Consider the following 19,057-nt stretch of genomic DNA (forward strand, 5'->3'; position numbering starts at 1 on the left):
ATTATTAGAGACGTCTAACAGTTCGACGAATAGGGGGTATTCGAGGAATCCAGGTTCAAAAGGGTTTAACTGTATACAAAATAAATTTGTAAATTGATGCAATCTTGTTTCAAAAACAATTTTAAAATGGAATGGTCATATGTATAAGTGCTTAAATTTTAAATTACACAATGATATTATTGTGTCGCATGAAATGAATTTAATGAAGTGTTGACTAATTAAACATTACCAGACCTAGCTACCAGATGAGGGGTTTCATTATATATATATTATCTTTCATCAGAGGCGGTATAATTGCAATTTCATGGGGTACTTTTCCATACCACATCCAGGTTCAACTTGCGAAAAGTACCAGGTACCGCCTGATATTGAAACCCCTGCAAAATCATGAAATTGTTTATAATCTAAGACTACATGATTTTAGACTATTTCTATTGGCCATTTACATATAAACAACTACTTCAAATTCTCTGAAGCTAAGCATGTGATAGCACTCATAATGCAATGGAAATATCCTATTAGTATAGGAATTCAAAACTGTACAAATGATGGGGCTGACCCCCGGGGGCCTGAGGGGGGGGGCAAAAGGGGTCAAATTAGCTATTTTCATATAAACGACTTCTTCTCTGAAACTAAGCATTGACTAACACTCATAGTCATATTATATTGATAGCACCATTATATGGTTGGGATTTAAGATTAAACTAATATCATCGTCTGGTCAATTTAGCTATTTCTGATTGTAAGAGTTTTTGTGATAAAACAAAAGTCCAGGTGAGCAATACAGGCCCTCTCGGCTTCTTGTTTATTTTGTTATTATTTTTTTTTTTTCTGTTAAGAATTTCATGAAATTGCCATTTTAATTCTTTGATACAATATAAAAAATCAATACAATTTACAGAAGCTGGTGATTTTTTTATAAACTTGATATTCTTGTAAATTATATAATTGATACGTCTATATACAGTATAATCATTCATGTCAAACTATGGCTTGTTATTTTGTCTTTAGGTGCCTCTTATGTCTACACCTATTATTTATTCTGTGTATTTAAAGTTGATCATGCTCGACAGAGATACTTTATTTAGATTCCACCCTACTTCTCAGTTTTTTGTTTCCAGCCCAAACCCTAACCCTACTACCAAATACCTTAGAAATCTTATCCCAAATAAACTAAACCTGAAGAAATTAAAACTTTAACCCTCAATAATCCTCTTTACTGACAATGCTCATCTCATGTTTTTTGGTATTTCAAATCTATATTACACTAGAGATATGTATAATATATTTGTGCTTACTGTAAAACCAGTTGTGAATCTGTCATTGGTATATATATATATGTTTGAAGTAGTGCTAGTGTACTACATTTTCTAGTGTATCAGCTTAAAGCTGCACCTTTTTTAACATGAAAAATGATCGGCAGTGCAGTTTATACGTGATAGTTACAGAAAGGACGATACCTGGCTCATCTTGCCAATTGGTACTTTGAAGCGTACAATATTTGTTACAAAAGTGAGACTGTTGGTCGTAAATAATCAGTGGTGTCAGTTGACAGAACTTAATTAACTTATCAGCTTAATAGATGGAGCCTTTGGTGATATAAGGTCACTTCTAGCTATCTGGGGACCTAAATTGAAGTCGGGGCACTCGACTGAAATGTTTCCTTGTTCTAGCTTTTTCAATGCCTGTTGTTGGTAGTGGTCAATTCTGTAATAGGACTTTAGATATCACAACTTTAAACCTCCGAACACTAGATTAAGACTTTTCCAATTGAGCAACCATTTCACCAATGATGGATCAGGACCAGCTAGTCCTTCTACATATAAAGTATAACTATGTATATATTACCAAGTCGCCTATAAGTTCATTAAGTAATTATTTACCTGGCAACTTGCTTTATATATATTCCGTACATGATCCATACATAGACTTTTATACATACCTAGACTTCAATACCTTTAGAGCAAAATGGTTTATGAGAATAGTGCCATAATATCATGATCAATAGGATATGAATTCAGCAAACCATGAGTTATGGCTATACATGGCTTGGTTCAACCTTTGAGGAAGATCACTATGATATATGATACAGATCCAAATCTGGTTGTGCTGGGTCTGTTATGTGCTGGTTGTGTTCACATATATAAGTCTGTTATGTGCTGGTTGTGCTCCCAATTCAATATATACATGTCCTAAATGTGTATCACATACAACTGGGCTTTATATAAATATCAGAACACAGCTATGCTGACAAACATTGGTTATAATTCTAGCAAATGCCAAATGGTGGCTATTGTATGTGTTTGAAGATATTCCCAGACTCGGGTTTTTATTCTGTAACCAAAGTCTTAGCTCACAGCTAATAAAGCCATCATAAGTGCTTTCTTTTATTGGAGTTATGTTCCCTGCATTATTTGACTGTACCATGTATAACTTCAGTTGTTTTAGTGCAGCTATACAGTAACTGTTGGCCTGGCTACATACATGTAAAAATATATAACATTGATTACTTCTATGTTTATACAATGTATGATATAGTTGAGCTCTGTTAAATATGTTATCTATTAACAGAAGTTTTTTGAGTCATTATCTAAGCAGCAGACTTCTTAATCATAAGTTTCCAAGTGTTAAATAGAAGGCTGTGATCACATTTACTTCTACATGCAGTAGGATTACAATAATTTATGACTTTGACTCACATCTATAGATGTGTGTTCAAGTAAAACTGAGAATATACTCTTTAAAACTTTGCCCACAAATAATTATTATACAAACTTTTATTAAACTTTAGCTTTAGAATATAAAACTTTGCCTATTAAAAAAGAAGTTGTGTCATTAATTTCTATAAATCTACAGTTGTTCTGTGGGTGACATATGTAATAGTGTATAGTCATAAGACTTTAATTTGTTACAATCTTTATATGTAATTTTTATTTACATTGCTAAAGGATTGATCTGAACATTTAATGTTTTCCTTATATTCAGAAATGCTATGGTTTTAACTGGTACTATATTTTAATGTGACTGCTATATTTTAAGGTGTCTGGAATGACTGTTGAAAAGAATGTGTTGATATTAATCACATGAATGCTAGTTGTAGAAGTTTTAATGTAAAAAGTATAAAGTATAGTGTCCTCTCAGTACTGCCAAGGCACTATTAAGTATTAAGTTTCTGTACAAATCATGCATTGTTTATATTGATGTATATGTTGATATGCAAATGACCATTAAAATGGCATTATTTACTACATAACAGCGGAAGGTATAGCAGTCTTGAGATATGGTTGTTGGATGAACTTTCAAGTTATGAATTGTTATTGCCGGTGCAAATAGGTGCACATGATTCAAATATCATGAACGAGAGTGTACATTTGTTATTTATGTAATTTCTGATTTGTTATCATGCTGAACTCGATAAGAAAAACTGAGAAATAAATTCTTCTTATTAAAGTATCTTAAATGTTTTGTTATTCACTAGCAGTCATATTTTTAGCTTACGTCTGGAAGAGAGGTGGCTTATGGAATCACTTTGGCTTTGTCGTCGCAAATCTCAGGTTACGATTTGGTGTATGTGTTGTAATACTGTTATCCATAACAACTGACGATGATTTCTACAATGATGTTGGATTTTGATTGTAGTGATGAGTACTGACAATCATTTAAGGAGAAAACTGTTGAATGTTGAGAGTTTCAAGAGGCCCAAAGGGCCGACAATGGCCAGGTTAATGTTTTGGTGCAAGTGTTGTAATACTTATAACCGTTGCAACCGACATTGATTTCTACAATGATTTTGGATTGTAATTGTTGTGATGAGTGTGAACAATCTGTTAATGGAGAAAATGCTGGATTATGAGAATTTCAAGAGGCCCAATGAACCGAAAAGTTAAGTTAAAATGTAATGTCATTACTGTATTCATAATACCGGTAAGTTACAAAAAACATGAACTAAATCAACAAACCTCCAGAGGCGATCATTTCCGTTCTTAAACAGCTCTTGTTTAACATGACCATAATTCAGGTTTTTAAGCTTCCATTAAAGGTTACATAGATCTAATGTTTTGTAATATTCTTCAAGAACACAACGTAAGGAGACTAGAACTATCATTGTATGTACCATTCAATTACACAGGCTGCTCTTCAAACCAACATGGGACAGTTTAAAAACATTTACATAATATGGTCATTGGTTTTTCATCAGGTATTTCGCCTTAGCTCCCCACCTTCTAACACCAGCTGCACCGCCTTAAAATGAATTTGGCTCTTAGGATGGTAAACTGGAGGTAATGGCCCAGACATACATTCGATGTCACAAGTTCAGATATACTATAAAATTCTTACTCGCCTGTACATTACATGTTCATTGCAATAGTCAGACACAAATATAACTACCTGTAGTACATGTCAAAACATTGTACATCGATTAAATTTCTAAACATGAAAAGGTCAAGAATGCAATAAAAGTCACTTTTCTTTCGCTAGCGCTTTCAGTGTTGACCCATCTGCAGGCGAAGATTTTTTAATTGAAAAACATCCCCTGAAGATGGGACAAGACTGTTAAAGCGGTAGCGAAAGAAACGTGATTTTTTGCTTAGTTGATTTTTTTTATATTTAGATAAATACATGTTCATGTATATATACATTTGTACATACATCTAACCAAAAGATAATTTCAAAACGATTGTGAAAAAAAGTTCAATAAGCTGATGTAAATTACGCTATGAAATTGTGGCAGTACATGTATTTATGTTTCAATTACGTACTTGTAATGTAGTTCACGGAACTTGCACATATTTCATAGAAAAATCCAACTACCTTTTCATTTGTTGTCGAACACAACTGCTTCAGCTTTACTATGACATAGTCCAAGGGTGAGTATAATGACAGTGATAGTAACACTTGTGTGAAATACTAATGCTAGTAGCTTTAGTATGTTTGTCCAGTTTCCACTAATCCGTTCTTTTTCACAACAATGGCCGAAAAAACTGACCGACTTTTTACCCAAAAAATAATCGATTGTTGATGTAGATTTATAACCCTGTAATGATAATGATTGTCATAAGAAGTCAGTGAGTTATCTATGCCTATCAGGAGAACATGGAAGGTCGCATCAGAAAGGCAAAGCTCGATAATTCGACCATAGTGATAGTAAGCAAATCTTTATCAATATCTACAAATTCAGCTTACCGCTATCAGTTTCCCTTGAAAGGTACACATTTGATAATGACATAAATATTGAGCGTAGGGGATTTTTTTTCTCTTTTACGTATTCCTGGTTTACTTGACAATACTACATGCAGGTGCTAAGAATAAAAAAGAATACTAGATCTCCATACAAAAACTGAATTTCAGTTGTGGCCAGTAACTAAAAGTCAGATAAATGTTATATACGATGTACTGACTGGTGTCCAGTGGAAGATGTTTTTCCTCCGTTTGATGATAAAGAGTGACATTTTATAACTTGACGACTGTGAGATTGTTACATCTAATACACACACACAGGCCTAGGACAGCTCCCGTGATGTCGACCATTAATGCCTGCTATGGTTGGGTGTTCTTGTGAGGGCTTGCTACTATGACAAAGGATGACATCTATACATATTATATTAAGTCTCTTGCTGATGTCTTTTTTTCTAATAGTATAGATGAACTCTATCTGACTCTGTGGATCTTTTAATGTGAAAGCCAGCCACTACAAACTACCCCAGTTCTCTCCCACCAAGCGACCGGATAAGTTGGACACGCCCATCTTGTAACCTGATTTTGATCCACATGTACTTGAATAATCAGTGAAAATTGAAATATTAGTGAAAATTGCCTTACAATTTGTAAATTGGTGTTCTATAAATCAACAGTTTGCGTCAGTTATGGTCTTCAGCATCTTGTTGTCCATTATAAATCATTGATATTTTAATTGATGTACATTGTGTGATCGGTTGAAGTGTTGGATTTGTCCGACGTCATTAACTCTACTAACAAGACCAGATATGCGACATATTTATCTGCTTCAGTCAAATTGTAATGTCATTTACGTCATCCTTTAAACATGTCTCGAAGTTTTTATAATAAAATTGAACACAAAATACAAGTAGGACATAAACAAATATTTTATGGCGAATCCCTACAAAAAATATTAATTAAATGTTCTAGAGATGTAATAATTCCACGCTTTAATGGCGAGTCCAAATTCCAGGTCGGTTTCAGACCAAGCCACAATCTCAAGTAATTTATGATATGCAAGTCACAATCTCAAATAAACGTTACTATACCAGTCACAATCTCAAATAAACGTTACCATACCAGTCACAATCTCAAATAAACGTTACCATACCAGTCACAATCTCAAATAAATGTTACCAGACAGGTCACAATCTCAAATAAATGATACCATGCAAATCACAATCTCAAATAAACGTAACCATACAGGTCACAATCTCAAATAAATGTTACCAGACAGGTCACAATCTCAAATAAATGTTACAATGCAAATCACAATCTCAAATAAATGTTACCATACCAGTCACAATCTCAAATAAATGTTACCAGACAGGTCACAATCTCAAATAAATGTTACAATGCAAATCACGATCTCAAATAAATGGTATCATGTAGTCACAATCTCAAATAAATGTTACCATGCAAATCACAATTTCAAATAAATGGTACCATACAGTTCACAATCTCAAATAAATAATGCCATGCAAAGTACAATCTCAAATAAATGATACCATGCTAATCACAATCTCAAATAATGTTACCGTGCAAGTCACAATCTCTTAAAAAATGATACCATGCAGGTCACGATCTCAAAATAAATGTTACCGTGCAAGTAATAATCTCTAAAAAATGATACAGTGCAAGTAACAATCTCAAATTAATGATACCGTGCAAATCACAGTCTCAAATAAATGTTACCATGCAGGTCACAATCTCAAAAAAATGGTACCATGCAAATCACAATCTCAAATAAATGTTACCATGCAGATCACATTCTCAAATAAATGATACCGTGCAGGTCACAATCTCAAATAAATGATACCATGCAGGTCACAATCTCAAATAAATGATACCGTGCAAATCACAATCTCAAATAAATGATACCATGCAAGTCACAATCTCAAATAAATGTTACCATGCAGGTCACAATCTCAAAAAAATGATACCGTGCAAATCACAATTTCAAATAAATGATACCGTGCAGGTCACAATCTCAAATAAATGATACCATGCAGGTCACAATCTCATATAGGCCGAAATGTACCATGCAAATCACAATTTAAAATAAATGTTACCATGAAAGTCACAATCTCAAATAAATGATACCATGCAAATCACAATTTAAAATAAATGTTACCGTGAAAGTCACAATCTCAAATAAATGATACCATGCAAATCACAATTTAAAATAAATGTTACCATGAAAGTCACAATCTCAAATAAATGATACCATGCAGGTCACAATCTCAAATAAATGCTACCATGCAAGTCACAATCTCAAATAAATGATACCATGCAAGTCACAATCGCAAATAATTAATGCCGTGAAGGTCACAATCTCAAATAAATGATACAGTGCAAATCACAGTCTCAAATAAATGTTCCCATGCAAATCACAATCTCAAATAAATGATACCGTTCAGGTCACAATCTCAAATAAATGATACCATGCAGGTCACAATATCAAATAAATGATACAGTGCAAATCGCAATCTCAAATAAATGTTACCATGCAAATCACAATCTCAAATAAATGTTACCATGCAAATCACGATCTAAAATAAATGTTACCATGCAAGTCACAATCTCATTTTTTTTTTTTTTTTTTACATTTATTAAGTTTTATAATTTGAATTTGTTTTACAGAAGGGGCAGAGAAGAGAGTTTGATATTTATAATGTAAATGCGTATTTATTTGTATAAATTAAACAAGCGAAGTTTAGAGTCAGTCGAGGAATTTAATGAAACTGAACATGTCTTCTTCCACCAGCATTGATAGACCAGTTAAGATCGCATTGACATTTTTCTTGATAATCTTTCTTACGTTGATCTGTTGAATTTAAATTTAAAGGATTTGTGCAGTCAAAAATGATAATTTCAGTTTATGTTGGAAATGGCTTTATTAGACCATGTAGAAACCTCTCCGTGTCGCGCGCGACCGGAATAACCTGTAAACCGCCGATATCGAGGTCAAATTTTCTGACCACCCGATTATGCATATTTTCTAGCTCTAAACCGTGTGACGTCACAATAGTCCGTGGCTTATAGCTGTACTATAACTGATGTGCTATCACTTACATCGACGGTCACAGGAAAAGCCGATCAAAGATTTTTTATGATTACTTTTGAGTGAAGTTAATCGTACAATAACTTTGGCTCGAATATAAATAACTAAAAGAGTGAAATTCGATGTTTCAAATACACTAATTTATGCTCTAATAGCAGGTATCTTCGTGTAATTATGAAAGAAAATCCACACAGAAATAAAAGTTTCAGATTTTTTGTCGAGGAGTTCAGCAACGAATAAGCTTAAATTAGATAATATTTTCCTGTAGGCTGTATCTTTGATACATTGTGAATAGCAAAGTTTGTGACTGTAAAATGAAATTTTACGTAACAATTTAAGAAATCCTTGATTAAAGCATCAAGGATATGTTGCTTGACATACGTACACATCGATGATTGATAATTACAAACATTGTGTTGTGTGTTGCTAACCGAATAAATCGAGATACATTTATTACAATACTGTAAAACGTTTCAACATGTGGTAGAAAGAATTTACTTTTGATATTATAAAAGATCAAATAATTGAGATATTAAGCAAAACAAACTATTTTGCAGACCGTGCGGTCGCTTTCAATTTAATTTTTAATCATACGAGTTGATACACCGATATTATAGATATATAATTAGCCATGCCTTTGGTTTGATGGTTATGTAATACCTTGACCAGGATGTTGTTTACCTGTACACAACGCCATTCATCGAACTCACCTGTAATTACCTGGCCGCGGGCAATTTGCTATTCGGTGGACTATATCGGGTATTTGCTATTGTCTTACTGTCAATCAGGTTAGGACATCCGTTAATTGGATTGTGATTTGAATTATGGAAACCCCGTACATCTATGCTCTAGGTTTTTTTTATTGTCACCTCCATTTTTAAAATGAAGATGTAAAAGCAAATGGAAGTAAAATATACCTGACCATACCTAGGAATATATATTACAAACACATATATATGTCGTACACAGGTAAAACAAAAATTGGAAGGTGACTTATTCAGAAACAAAAATGGTTCTAAGAACTATTTCAACTAAAGGTTTAACCTTAAAAATTATTCCAGTCTAGTACTGTAATTACGGAATCGTGGCATATACCAATCTTCCGTAATTTCTAAGGTATTAGTAAAAATTCTAAGCATGTATTTTCACCGTTTCGAATCTAAATGTACAACATTATCACACTAAATATGCTTATTTAAATATCACTTAGTATATTTTTAAAAAGGTACAAGATATTATATCTTTTTATAATGCCTGTATACAAGTAATTTCAATTTTCATTTGAACACTTTATGTGGTTACTTTTTGGATTATACGATAAATGTTCATATATCATACTATTAAATCACGGTATGATATACAAAACGGTCGACAATGAATATATGTATACTATTTTAAGGATTTAGTATAATTTTGAAATAATGAATTTAAATCTACACTTAAACTGATACCATTGATGTATTTCTGCTTTTTAGTAAACGTTATGGATAAAGTTTCAAAGGCAACAATATAGATATACATATTATTTTCGGTATAAATTCGGTACTGTTACTCCAATATCACATAACTGATAACCGTCCACATTTTATTTTTACTCAAAAACTGTGCCGTGTTTGCATCGTTATAGCAGAAGTTTGAAGTAAAAACACGGATTCTAGATATATTCATGCTAAATTTTGGGATTTTACTCGTAAAAGATAGTGTTACATTATAGTGGTGTAAATGGAATGTTTTGAAAATGAAAATATCTACATCATAAAGCTAGAGTAACCATTTACTCGAAAAACTCAAATTGTAGATCTAACGTTATACGTACATGTATATGTGCTATATACATGTATAGTACTAGGCTTACCTTGTGTAGCCGCGGACTACTCTGACATCACAAGACCACGTGACCACCTAGCTCATTATCTCTGAACCGTAGTCGACGCTACCCGTAAATCACGACCAAAACCAACCGATAGCGATAAAAGATAGGCGATTTGTTGGGTGGGACTTAATTTTTCATTCATCCAAAGCAATATCCTGACGTATTATCAAAAAAAAATTTGGCTGCACAAATCCTTTAATCTAAATTTAAACTTATTTCATTTTAAATACATATAACATACATGAGTACATTAAACTTACATATGACAATATATTACCTTTGTGCAAGATGACGAAGAACGCAGTCAATGTAATACAACACAAAATATTATAAACATTACAATAACGCATGTTTAATAATTCTGTCATGAGAAACCAAGAAAAAAATATCATATAACAACAGTTACAATTGTAGTTTTTAAACTACATCAATTAATAACATAAAAAGGTACTGGTGATGAGAAAACTGATGTACGATTTGCTACGTTAAAGACATGTGTATAAATATACTAATTAACAATTTAATATTACCTTTTTCTAGCCGTTGCCTGAATTCAATATTTACCAAATATATCTCTATTTTGTGAGATTGGTTCTCATCAGTGGATGGCTAATGTGTTATACACATATGGACTTTATAGCCTGTATCTGTTGTGGAAGTAGAACCAATATCACCAGACCAAGTATATTTAGAGTCATTTCACAATAATTTCGGTTGTTACATTAAAAATAAGAATGAAATGCTAATTTATAGAATTACAAAATTTATATCTTTTTTAACATTATTCTGAGTAAATGGGCATGTTACTGATGGTAATATTTTGATCGAACCACAGTGGTTCAATAAATATAGATTCTTCTGTATTTAGATTGTAAAGTAAAAGCAGGTCAGCTAATACCTCATTCCAAAATAAACTCTTAATATTCTTGGACTTTTGACTTAAAGATGCTCCACCACTGACAAATGGTATTTTTTCACTATCAAAAATAGGAGCAGACGATTTAGTATTTTTCTTCAGTTACACTAGTTACTTACTTTACATCATTACCACCATTGAAAAGTTTGAGCTTCTAATTTTACTTCAAGTTAAAATTACAAAAAATAATTAATTGCATCCCGAAAGAATTCCGAGGCACTATATCCTATATGGAATGAAGTACTGATTGCGCACGCCCCGAAGGCAAAATAAATCATTTTATATTATTTTTTTGTGTTAATTAGACATAAATATACACGATTAAACACCAATTATTGTTCAAGTGATAAATATCATTTCTGCTCTGTCAGCGGTGGAGCATCTTTAAAAAAATCTGAGCCAAATATGAATAATGATGTTTTGATTTTATCAAGGCTTGTTTCATTGTGATTCCAAGTATTGTGACTGCTTATTAATCGCTTTATCAAAGAAAACATTTACACACTCGATAAAGATATCCATATTTATCAACGTCAGGCCAGCTTCATTATAATTTAAAAAAAAATATATTTCTAGAGTCTCAGTCACTCTTACCACTTCAAATACCATCTATTTTATTTTTTTCATAATTAAAGGGACAATTCAGCCTAAGAGAACATTAAAATTTGTACATATATCGGAAAACCCCAGTTCTAATGGAGATTAGATCAATCGGTTTTACTGTGATATGCCAGAAAATCCCATGGTGGTAAAATGCGTGTGAAATTACACATTGTGGTCGAACATCTTGTATGACGAACCCTGTCCCTTGCTCGTAAAGTAATGCAAATTTTGTCTAGAACTGCGCAAATCGCTCTGACAGTAGTGTGTTCACCTAATAAGGTGAATTGTATTGCCTAAAAATCATTTTATCACCTCCTCAGTGGTTGTATAGTTCATTTGTTTAACGAGCGTGACTTTGGCTCTGGTTTGGGTACAGCGTACTGTACATATTGTACCTGCTATCACACTGGTATCAATTAAAATACTAAACAATGACGTGGAATTTGTCAATATTTTATGTGATATGTTTCATAAGAAATGTAGATCAATACATTTATGCCATATTTTGCTTCTTGGTTATGTGAAAGAATTATCCGAGTGAATTTTCCCTTTAAATATGTCAAGCCACCATTACTTTGTGATTTAACGTGTTTACGCCCCGTTTGTTTTTTCTACCGTGTAAAGAATATTTTCTTTTATCTGACATTGTCATGGAAATACGTAACAAACATAGACATCACGCACTGAGTTATATCGCAGTGTAATACAATATATCTTATATACTGTCTTACTCTGACAACAGCACACGACTACCTTAAAGCATCGTTTACACGAGGAAAGTATTTCTAATACTGAATTAAGACATAGTTATAAAATACCACATGTTACGTCAATGAAGAGTGGTTTATTTTGATAGGTCTTACCAGGGCATTATGAAGTGATCTTATTACATTTCCATTGCTACGCTTTCGATGTCAAACATTATTTTAACTTGACATACACTTTATGTAACATTTGTCAGGTATACATTAAGAGCAATGGGGTACATGCAAAAAATCAATTTGATTTTTAATCAAAATAAATTCCATCTCATTAGGTCAATACTTCACACGAAAAATAAAACGATTTTTTATATACTACATTTTTGTGACGGCTTTATTGGAAGGTTTAAAAGCTATTGTGTTATAATCAGGTGTATTTACAATGACTTCATGTGAATCTGAGGGTATCGTGCTGTATAGAAAATTCGCATTGTAATTGATATATATAGCTTTCACACGAAATTTTACACGTCATGGTTTATTGAACATGACAACATACCCGGTTATAGAAATAAGTACAGCTGTTCCCATAAATATGATATACATGTACCAATAAGAATCGACCTCACTATTGCACAATATTTTTTATTTTTTTTTAATTTTTTTTTTAAGTCTTTGGTGGAGACATAAGTTCGCCAACGTTTTAGTAGACGTTCTTGATATTAAAGTGGTCAGCGAAGGGAAACCGTCTTTACATTGGACAATAGTTTTAAATCGTTTTACAACTTTTTTGTTCGCTGGCCATTCACCGTATCGTTGTACCCGGGCTGTGCCAATACTTAACTAGCGTTGTTATATGATAACCATCACTTTCGATGTGACTTCTGACACAATGGGGCCTCCTCCGTGGCGAAGTTATGCACCCATAGTATGTATAATATTAATGACAGCCGGAGTCCACGACGTACAAGGTAAGATAAGCATGGTTTACTTCTAGTTGTGTATTCATAGTAAACTTATATTCATTTGGTTTCCATCAAGTGTTTTCAATGGTTAATTTCCTTTAATTCATAAGTATGGATTGCCATTTGGAATATATTAAATAAATGTATATGTATTTTGGTGTATACAGTATGTTTAGTCTGTTTGCTGCTTAGGTTTTCATATAAAATATTAGATTTTATTCTGTTTCTCCCCCATATTGCTTTGTTAGGTCAATGTTTTGTCAATTAATTTAAAATATAATTCCTAATATCTACAGCTGTACATTTTCATGTACATATCAAAATAAACAATATGAATCGATGGATGATATGCTTTTCCTCTACACTGCAACTGTCGTTTCTGTCACTGCTGAAAACAGTAAAATTGGATATACATTTCATAGCGTCTGAAAATAATGAGTTTTATATTTTCATATGCCTCATACAATGTATTCTGTATTGATGTGTGACAGCGACCGTCACGTCGTACACGCACAAAAATGTGTACTTAAAAAACATGTACCGTGACCCCTCGTATGACACTTCATACACACGTAATGGAAAAAATATACATGTACATGAAAAATGTGTACCCTGGTAAATCATATTTCCATACATTTGTACGTCAATAACACAGATAATACACTTTCCCTAGATGTGTATGTGTGAAATCTAAGCTATTAATATGTTGGTTTTAATCATTATCCATCTTTTTCTAAACATGAGCTTCAAAATACTAACACAGTAATGATAACTTAATGTCTAAGTTTCAATAAAAGTAATAAGCGTCGAATAAAATGATGTTTTAATGTTGTTAAATTCGTAGTCCAATATTCTTCAGTAATCTACGTGACGGTTACAAAAGATTAACATTATATCAGCAATTATTTTTATCTTAAAATCCAATAAAGTCATATTTCCATAACTGTATTGTGTAGATTTGTAAATCGCATTGGAATAGCTTCACACCTTTGCGTACTAAACAACTAACTCCTCTAAGAAATGCTTCCTTGCCATGCTTAGAGGTTACACACATTTCCAAGATGATTGTACATATAATTAGTGTCACGGTACACATTTTTCTAATATGCGTGTTCGAGGTGACGGCCGCTGTTGGCCATCGTAGAAATAATATTGATTTTAACCTTTTAACCTATTGTGAGGAAAACAGCATTTTTTCCATACTTGTGGTATTATCAGATTATAAATACATGTATGTAGATAAACACGTGTATGCACGACCGGACGTTCCCGAGTCCTGTAGCTGCTACAGTGTACGTCAGTGTACAGTGTGTATATTGTAGATCTCAGTATTGTCAACCTTGTTCTAAGCATTGAACTGCATTCAGTTGGCAATCATGGTAGCATGAATGCCAACTGGACGGTGGAAATGTAATGAAACGCGCAATCGCTTCATGTTGAATTTGCCATTGTCTAGTTGGCATTCGTACTTCCATAATTGACATTTAAATGCATTTCAATTCTTATATTACATTTTATAACAGTTTTATGATAAAATATGACAAGTGCTCATTGTAGCAACTGCCTCGCGCAATGGCGAGTTACCGCTGCACTCGACAGTCAACGCAGTGGCAACTGCGCAGTGTAGCAAGTGCGCGGACGTAGTAGTTATATTAAAGATGCTCCACCACTGACAATTGGTATTTTTCACTATCAAAAATAGGAGCAGTCGATTTAGTATTTTTCTTCAGTTACAAAAGTTACTTCTTTTACATCATTAACACCATTGAAAAGTTTAAGCTTCTAATTTTGCTTCAAGTTAAAATTACTAAAAATAATTAATTGCACCCCGAAAGAATTCCGAGGCACTATATCCTATATGGAATGAAGTACTGATTGCGTATGCACCGAAGGCAAAATAAATCATTTTATATTATTTTTTGTGTGTTAATTAGACATAAATATACACGATTAAACACCAATTATTGTTCAAGTGATGAATATCATTTCTGCTCTGTCAGCGGTGGAGCATCTTTAATGTTAGCTAGGTATCATATGTATTTGTTAGGTCTGTGAAAAACAATACGGCATTTATAAAAAGTTCTGACATTTATTGATCAAAATAAAACGCTTTTACATATACTGATTATTTTGACAAATGCTATAGAATTTATTAGTCTAAGAGTTATTAGATTTTCGCTACTGGTTGTACATACAGTAGATCCCGAGAGACCATCGGAGATAACCAGACCAAATGGAACACCTTTTAGATATTTGATACAGAACTTTTATTTTGTTATACAAACTACGAACAAGTGATCTACACTAAACTGGTTGTACATACAGTAGATCCCGAGAGACCATCGGAGATAACCAGACCAAATGGAACACCTTTTAGATATTTGATACAGAACTTTTATTTTGTTATACAAACTACGAACAAGTGATCTACACTAAAATAAAATCACTAAATAGTATTTGTGATCAATTTTAGATGTCTTTTTTGTCTTCCCTATTCTCTATTTAGATATGCCACAATGAAATAATGTCGTATGCTAACCCTAAATATAGCTTATTAATTAATGTTTTAAAACAAGAGAAAAAACTCACTGAAAGGGGTATTTTGGACATATTTTGATATACCTAAAATCAACAACTTTAAATATTTGAACTTTCTTTAAAGGAATTTAGTTATTTTTAGCATGTCCGAATATATATGTAAACAAACGATATTTCGGAGATGTTCCATTTCGCGTACTCGGACCTGCTGAAACAAATGGCTAGAGCAGACATGCCTTCACACATTGTATCTCTACAAACACATGCACTGTAAACATGATGTGAATAAAGTTATAATGACACCCAAGTGACACTATACCATTGCTGACTAATCTATGCTGTAAAATCCTCATTTGGTCTCCATGTTGTGGTGTACATGGACATGACGTATTCAATACATGCTTTGTAAGATGATAAAGGACACCAGATATTTGAGATCAGTTTCCTTATATGCAACTGTCTATTTATATTTCTCCAGAGCTACATAACTGCGTATGTGTAATAAAGGTTGTTATCTGGTAAATAAAAACCTGACGTTATGTAGGCTAAAATGAAGTGACATAAGATCTTTTGAAAACTTTGTGTTTTTGTTTGTAAGACAGACTTACAATTCATTACATTATGTATGAACTCTATTTATCAAAATAATTTCGGTCGTTTCACTTAAATCAAACCTTTACCTCGTCATGAAGCATATTGAATATAAACTCCGAAAACTCCATTTGTTTGACACAGGTGTACAGAGAAACTAATATATTGCTATTCTTATTTAGATAATTTAGTTATGTAGGCCTGAGTGTTGGGTATACAACATATATTTGAACGAAATATATTTATACCGAATAAGTAAATGACATCATATCTTATATTGATTAAAATATATATCAAATTTTTCGTATCTTATCTAGCCGTAATTCTTATCTAAATAATAGTTTTTATAAAGATCACCAGCTGTTTGAGTAAAGCTAACGTATGTGTTTGTTTGTTTTAATTACTTGGATTTTTTATATTAGTATACCGAATTAAATTAAATGATTACTTATAATATAATTATATATTTTAAATATATTTAAAATAAATATCAATTTGTCCATTTCTTATCTAGCTGTAAGTCTTATTTAAATAATAGTTGTGTTATAAATATCGTCAATTATTTAGTTGAAGCTGTATGTGATATGATTTTTCTTGTTTTAATTATCAATTGTTTGCCTATATTTGTTTTTAGTATGGCTGTTAAGTAACTGATTTAATATCTTATAATGATTAAAATAGATATCATTTTGTCCGTATCTTATCTAGCTGCGATTCTTATCTAAATAATAGTTATTTTATAAATATCACCAGTTGTTTGGGTGTAGCTATTATTTATTTATTTATTTATGTAACAGGGTACAGAATTTACAATAAATTTAATACCTGCCTCTGCCAGGGATCGAACTCGATTACTAGTCTGACGCTCAACCGATCGAGCTAAAGAGAAGTTCTCTCCAGCCGAGCGATATATTGCGGCTAGTATTGACCAGGGTTACATACTCCCCCTCCAGGAATCAACTCGTCCTCGAGTTTCCAGGGGTCACAACGATTCCTTCGCAGGTATCGTGAAGTATCATTTCCGAGTCCCTACATGGGCGCCAATGTAACAGGGTACAGAATTTACAATAGATTTATTACCTGCCTCTGCCAGGGATCGAACTCGGGACCTCTGGATTACTAGTCTGACGCTCAACCGAGTTTTTTTGTTTTAATTAATACCTGTCGTTTCGGTTTAACGCTATTTTTTTAATTATCACTTGTTGTTTCGGCATTACGATAGTTTTGTGGTTTTAATTATCACTTGTTGTTTCGGTATAACGCAAGTTTCTTTTTCGTTTTAGTTAACACCTGTTGTTTCGGTATTACGATAGTTTTGTGGTTTTAATTATCACCTGTTGTTCGGTATAACGTTAGGTTTTTTTTTTCGTTTTAATTATCACTTGTAATTTCGTTATAACGATAGTTTATGGTTTAAATTATCACCTAATGTTTCGGTATAACGCTTTTTCTAATTATCACCTGTTGTTTCGGTATACCGATAGTTTTATTGTTTTAATTATCATCTGTTGTTTCGGTAAACCAATATTTCTTAAAGCTTTTTGCAGAGCCCGGAAACTGTCGCGTGCATAGAAAATTAGTAAATAACACTTTTCATAATATATAGAATATATGATTTCAAGGCGAGGATGAATGTCAGTCACTGAGTTGATCTTTTCCATCAAATTATCGCATTTTAGGTTGTCCGCCGTTTATTGGAATATAGACAGCCTTGGTTTGTAGCAGATAATAATTCGATTTTGCTTTTTACGAGAATTTTCTTTGGCTTAAAAATTTACTTTATCAGCCCATAAAGGATAAAATGGCGTCGCCGTTTGTAACACCGCTCCTAATTGGCTGAGATGACGGCGAAGTGATTTCATAGACAAAAGACTCCAAACTAAATTTTGAATATTGAAGATATTATCTTCTGTAAATTGAATTATAAGGATTAATTTGAATGGATTTTTATGTTATGGAGATATAACACAAATATCTGAGTGTATCTCCATAACATAAAAAAATCTATTCACGTTAATCCTTATATAACATTTACAATGAATAAAACGTATCCTGGCTACTATTAAACACAACAAGGTTATCGGTTAAAAAGTCCAATATTGGAACTATAGATCGTGTATTATGTATAATGACCGAATTTTAGGGCCCCAACTTTAGTTTAACATTTTGAAATACTTTTTATGCGTTCCAGTGCACATTTAACACATTTACCAGACGATTCCTGACTTTTGTCTTGTCCTGTGTATAGGAAGAACAGAACTTTATTATAGGTACGCTAGATCGAAATAATAAATAGATTTATTTATTGTGATCATATATGTATTTGGTTTCTTCTCACGCAAATGCGATAGGACAATATTAAAACCGTAAGGTCCACTTTGTTGCGTTCAATCTATTAGATTGAATATAACCATACGTAATGACCACTTATTACACATATTTATGCTTATAAAATACAGCCTATACGCCAAACATGTATAATTCAAACACTTTTTTTTCACTTTTATTTACTCTAAATGTAAAAAAGAGTGTTTTTCTTATCTGATGATTTCTGTTGATGACGGTCTGATGGTTGACGTGTTTAGATTT

At 32.5% G+C, this 19,057-nt stretch overlaps 1 protein-coding gene across 1 annotated transcript in view; it reads left to right on the forward strand.

Moving 5' to 3' along the window:
* Positions 1-12,776: 12,776 nt before the first annotated feature.
* LOC138317789 (fibrocystin-L-like) overlaps positions 12,777-19,057 on the forward strand; it is an 86,808-nt gene continuing 80,527 nt past the window's right edge. The window contains exon 1 of the mRNA XM_069259681.1: positions 12,777-13,345. Within this exon, the coding sequence (XP_069115782.1) occupies positions 13,231-13,345 (115 nt within the window). The 5' untranslated portion in view covers positions 12,777-13,230. The remainder of the gene's footprint in view (positions 13,346-19,057) is intronic.

Source organism: Argopecten irradians, chromosome 3 (assembly GCF_041381155.1).
Source record: "Argopecten irradians isolate NY chromosome 3, Ai_NY, whole genome shotgun sequence".
In the NCBI taxonomy this organism is placed as follows: domain Eukaryota; kingdom Metazoa; phylum Mollusca; class Bivalvia; order Pectinida; family Pectinidae; genus Argopecten; species Argopecten irradians.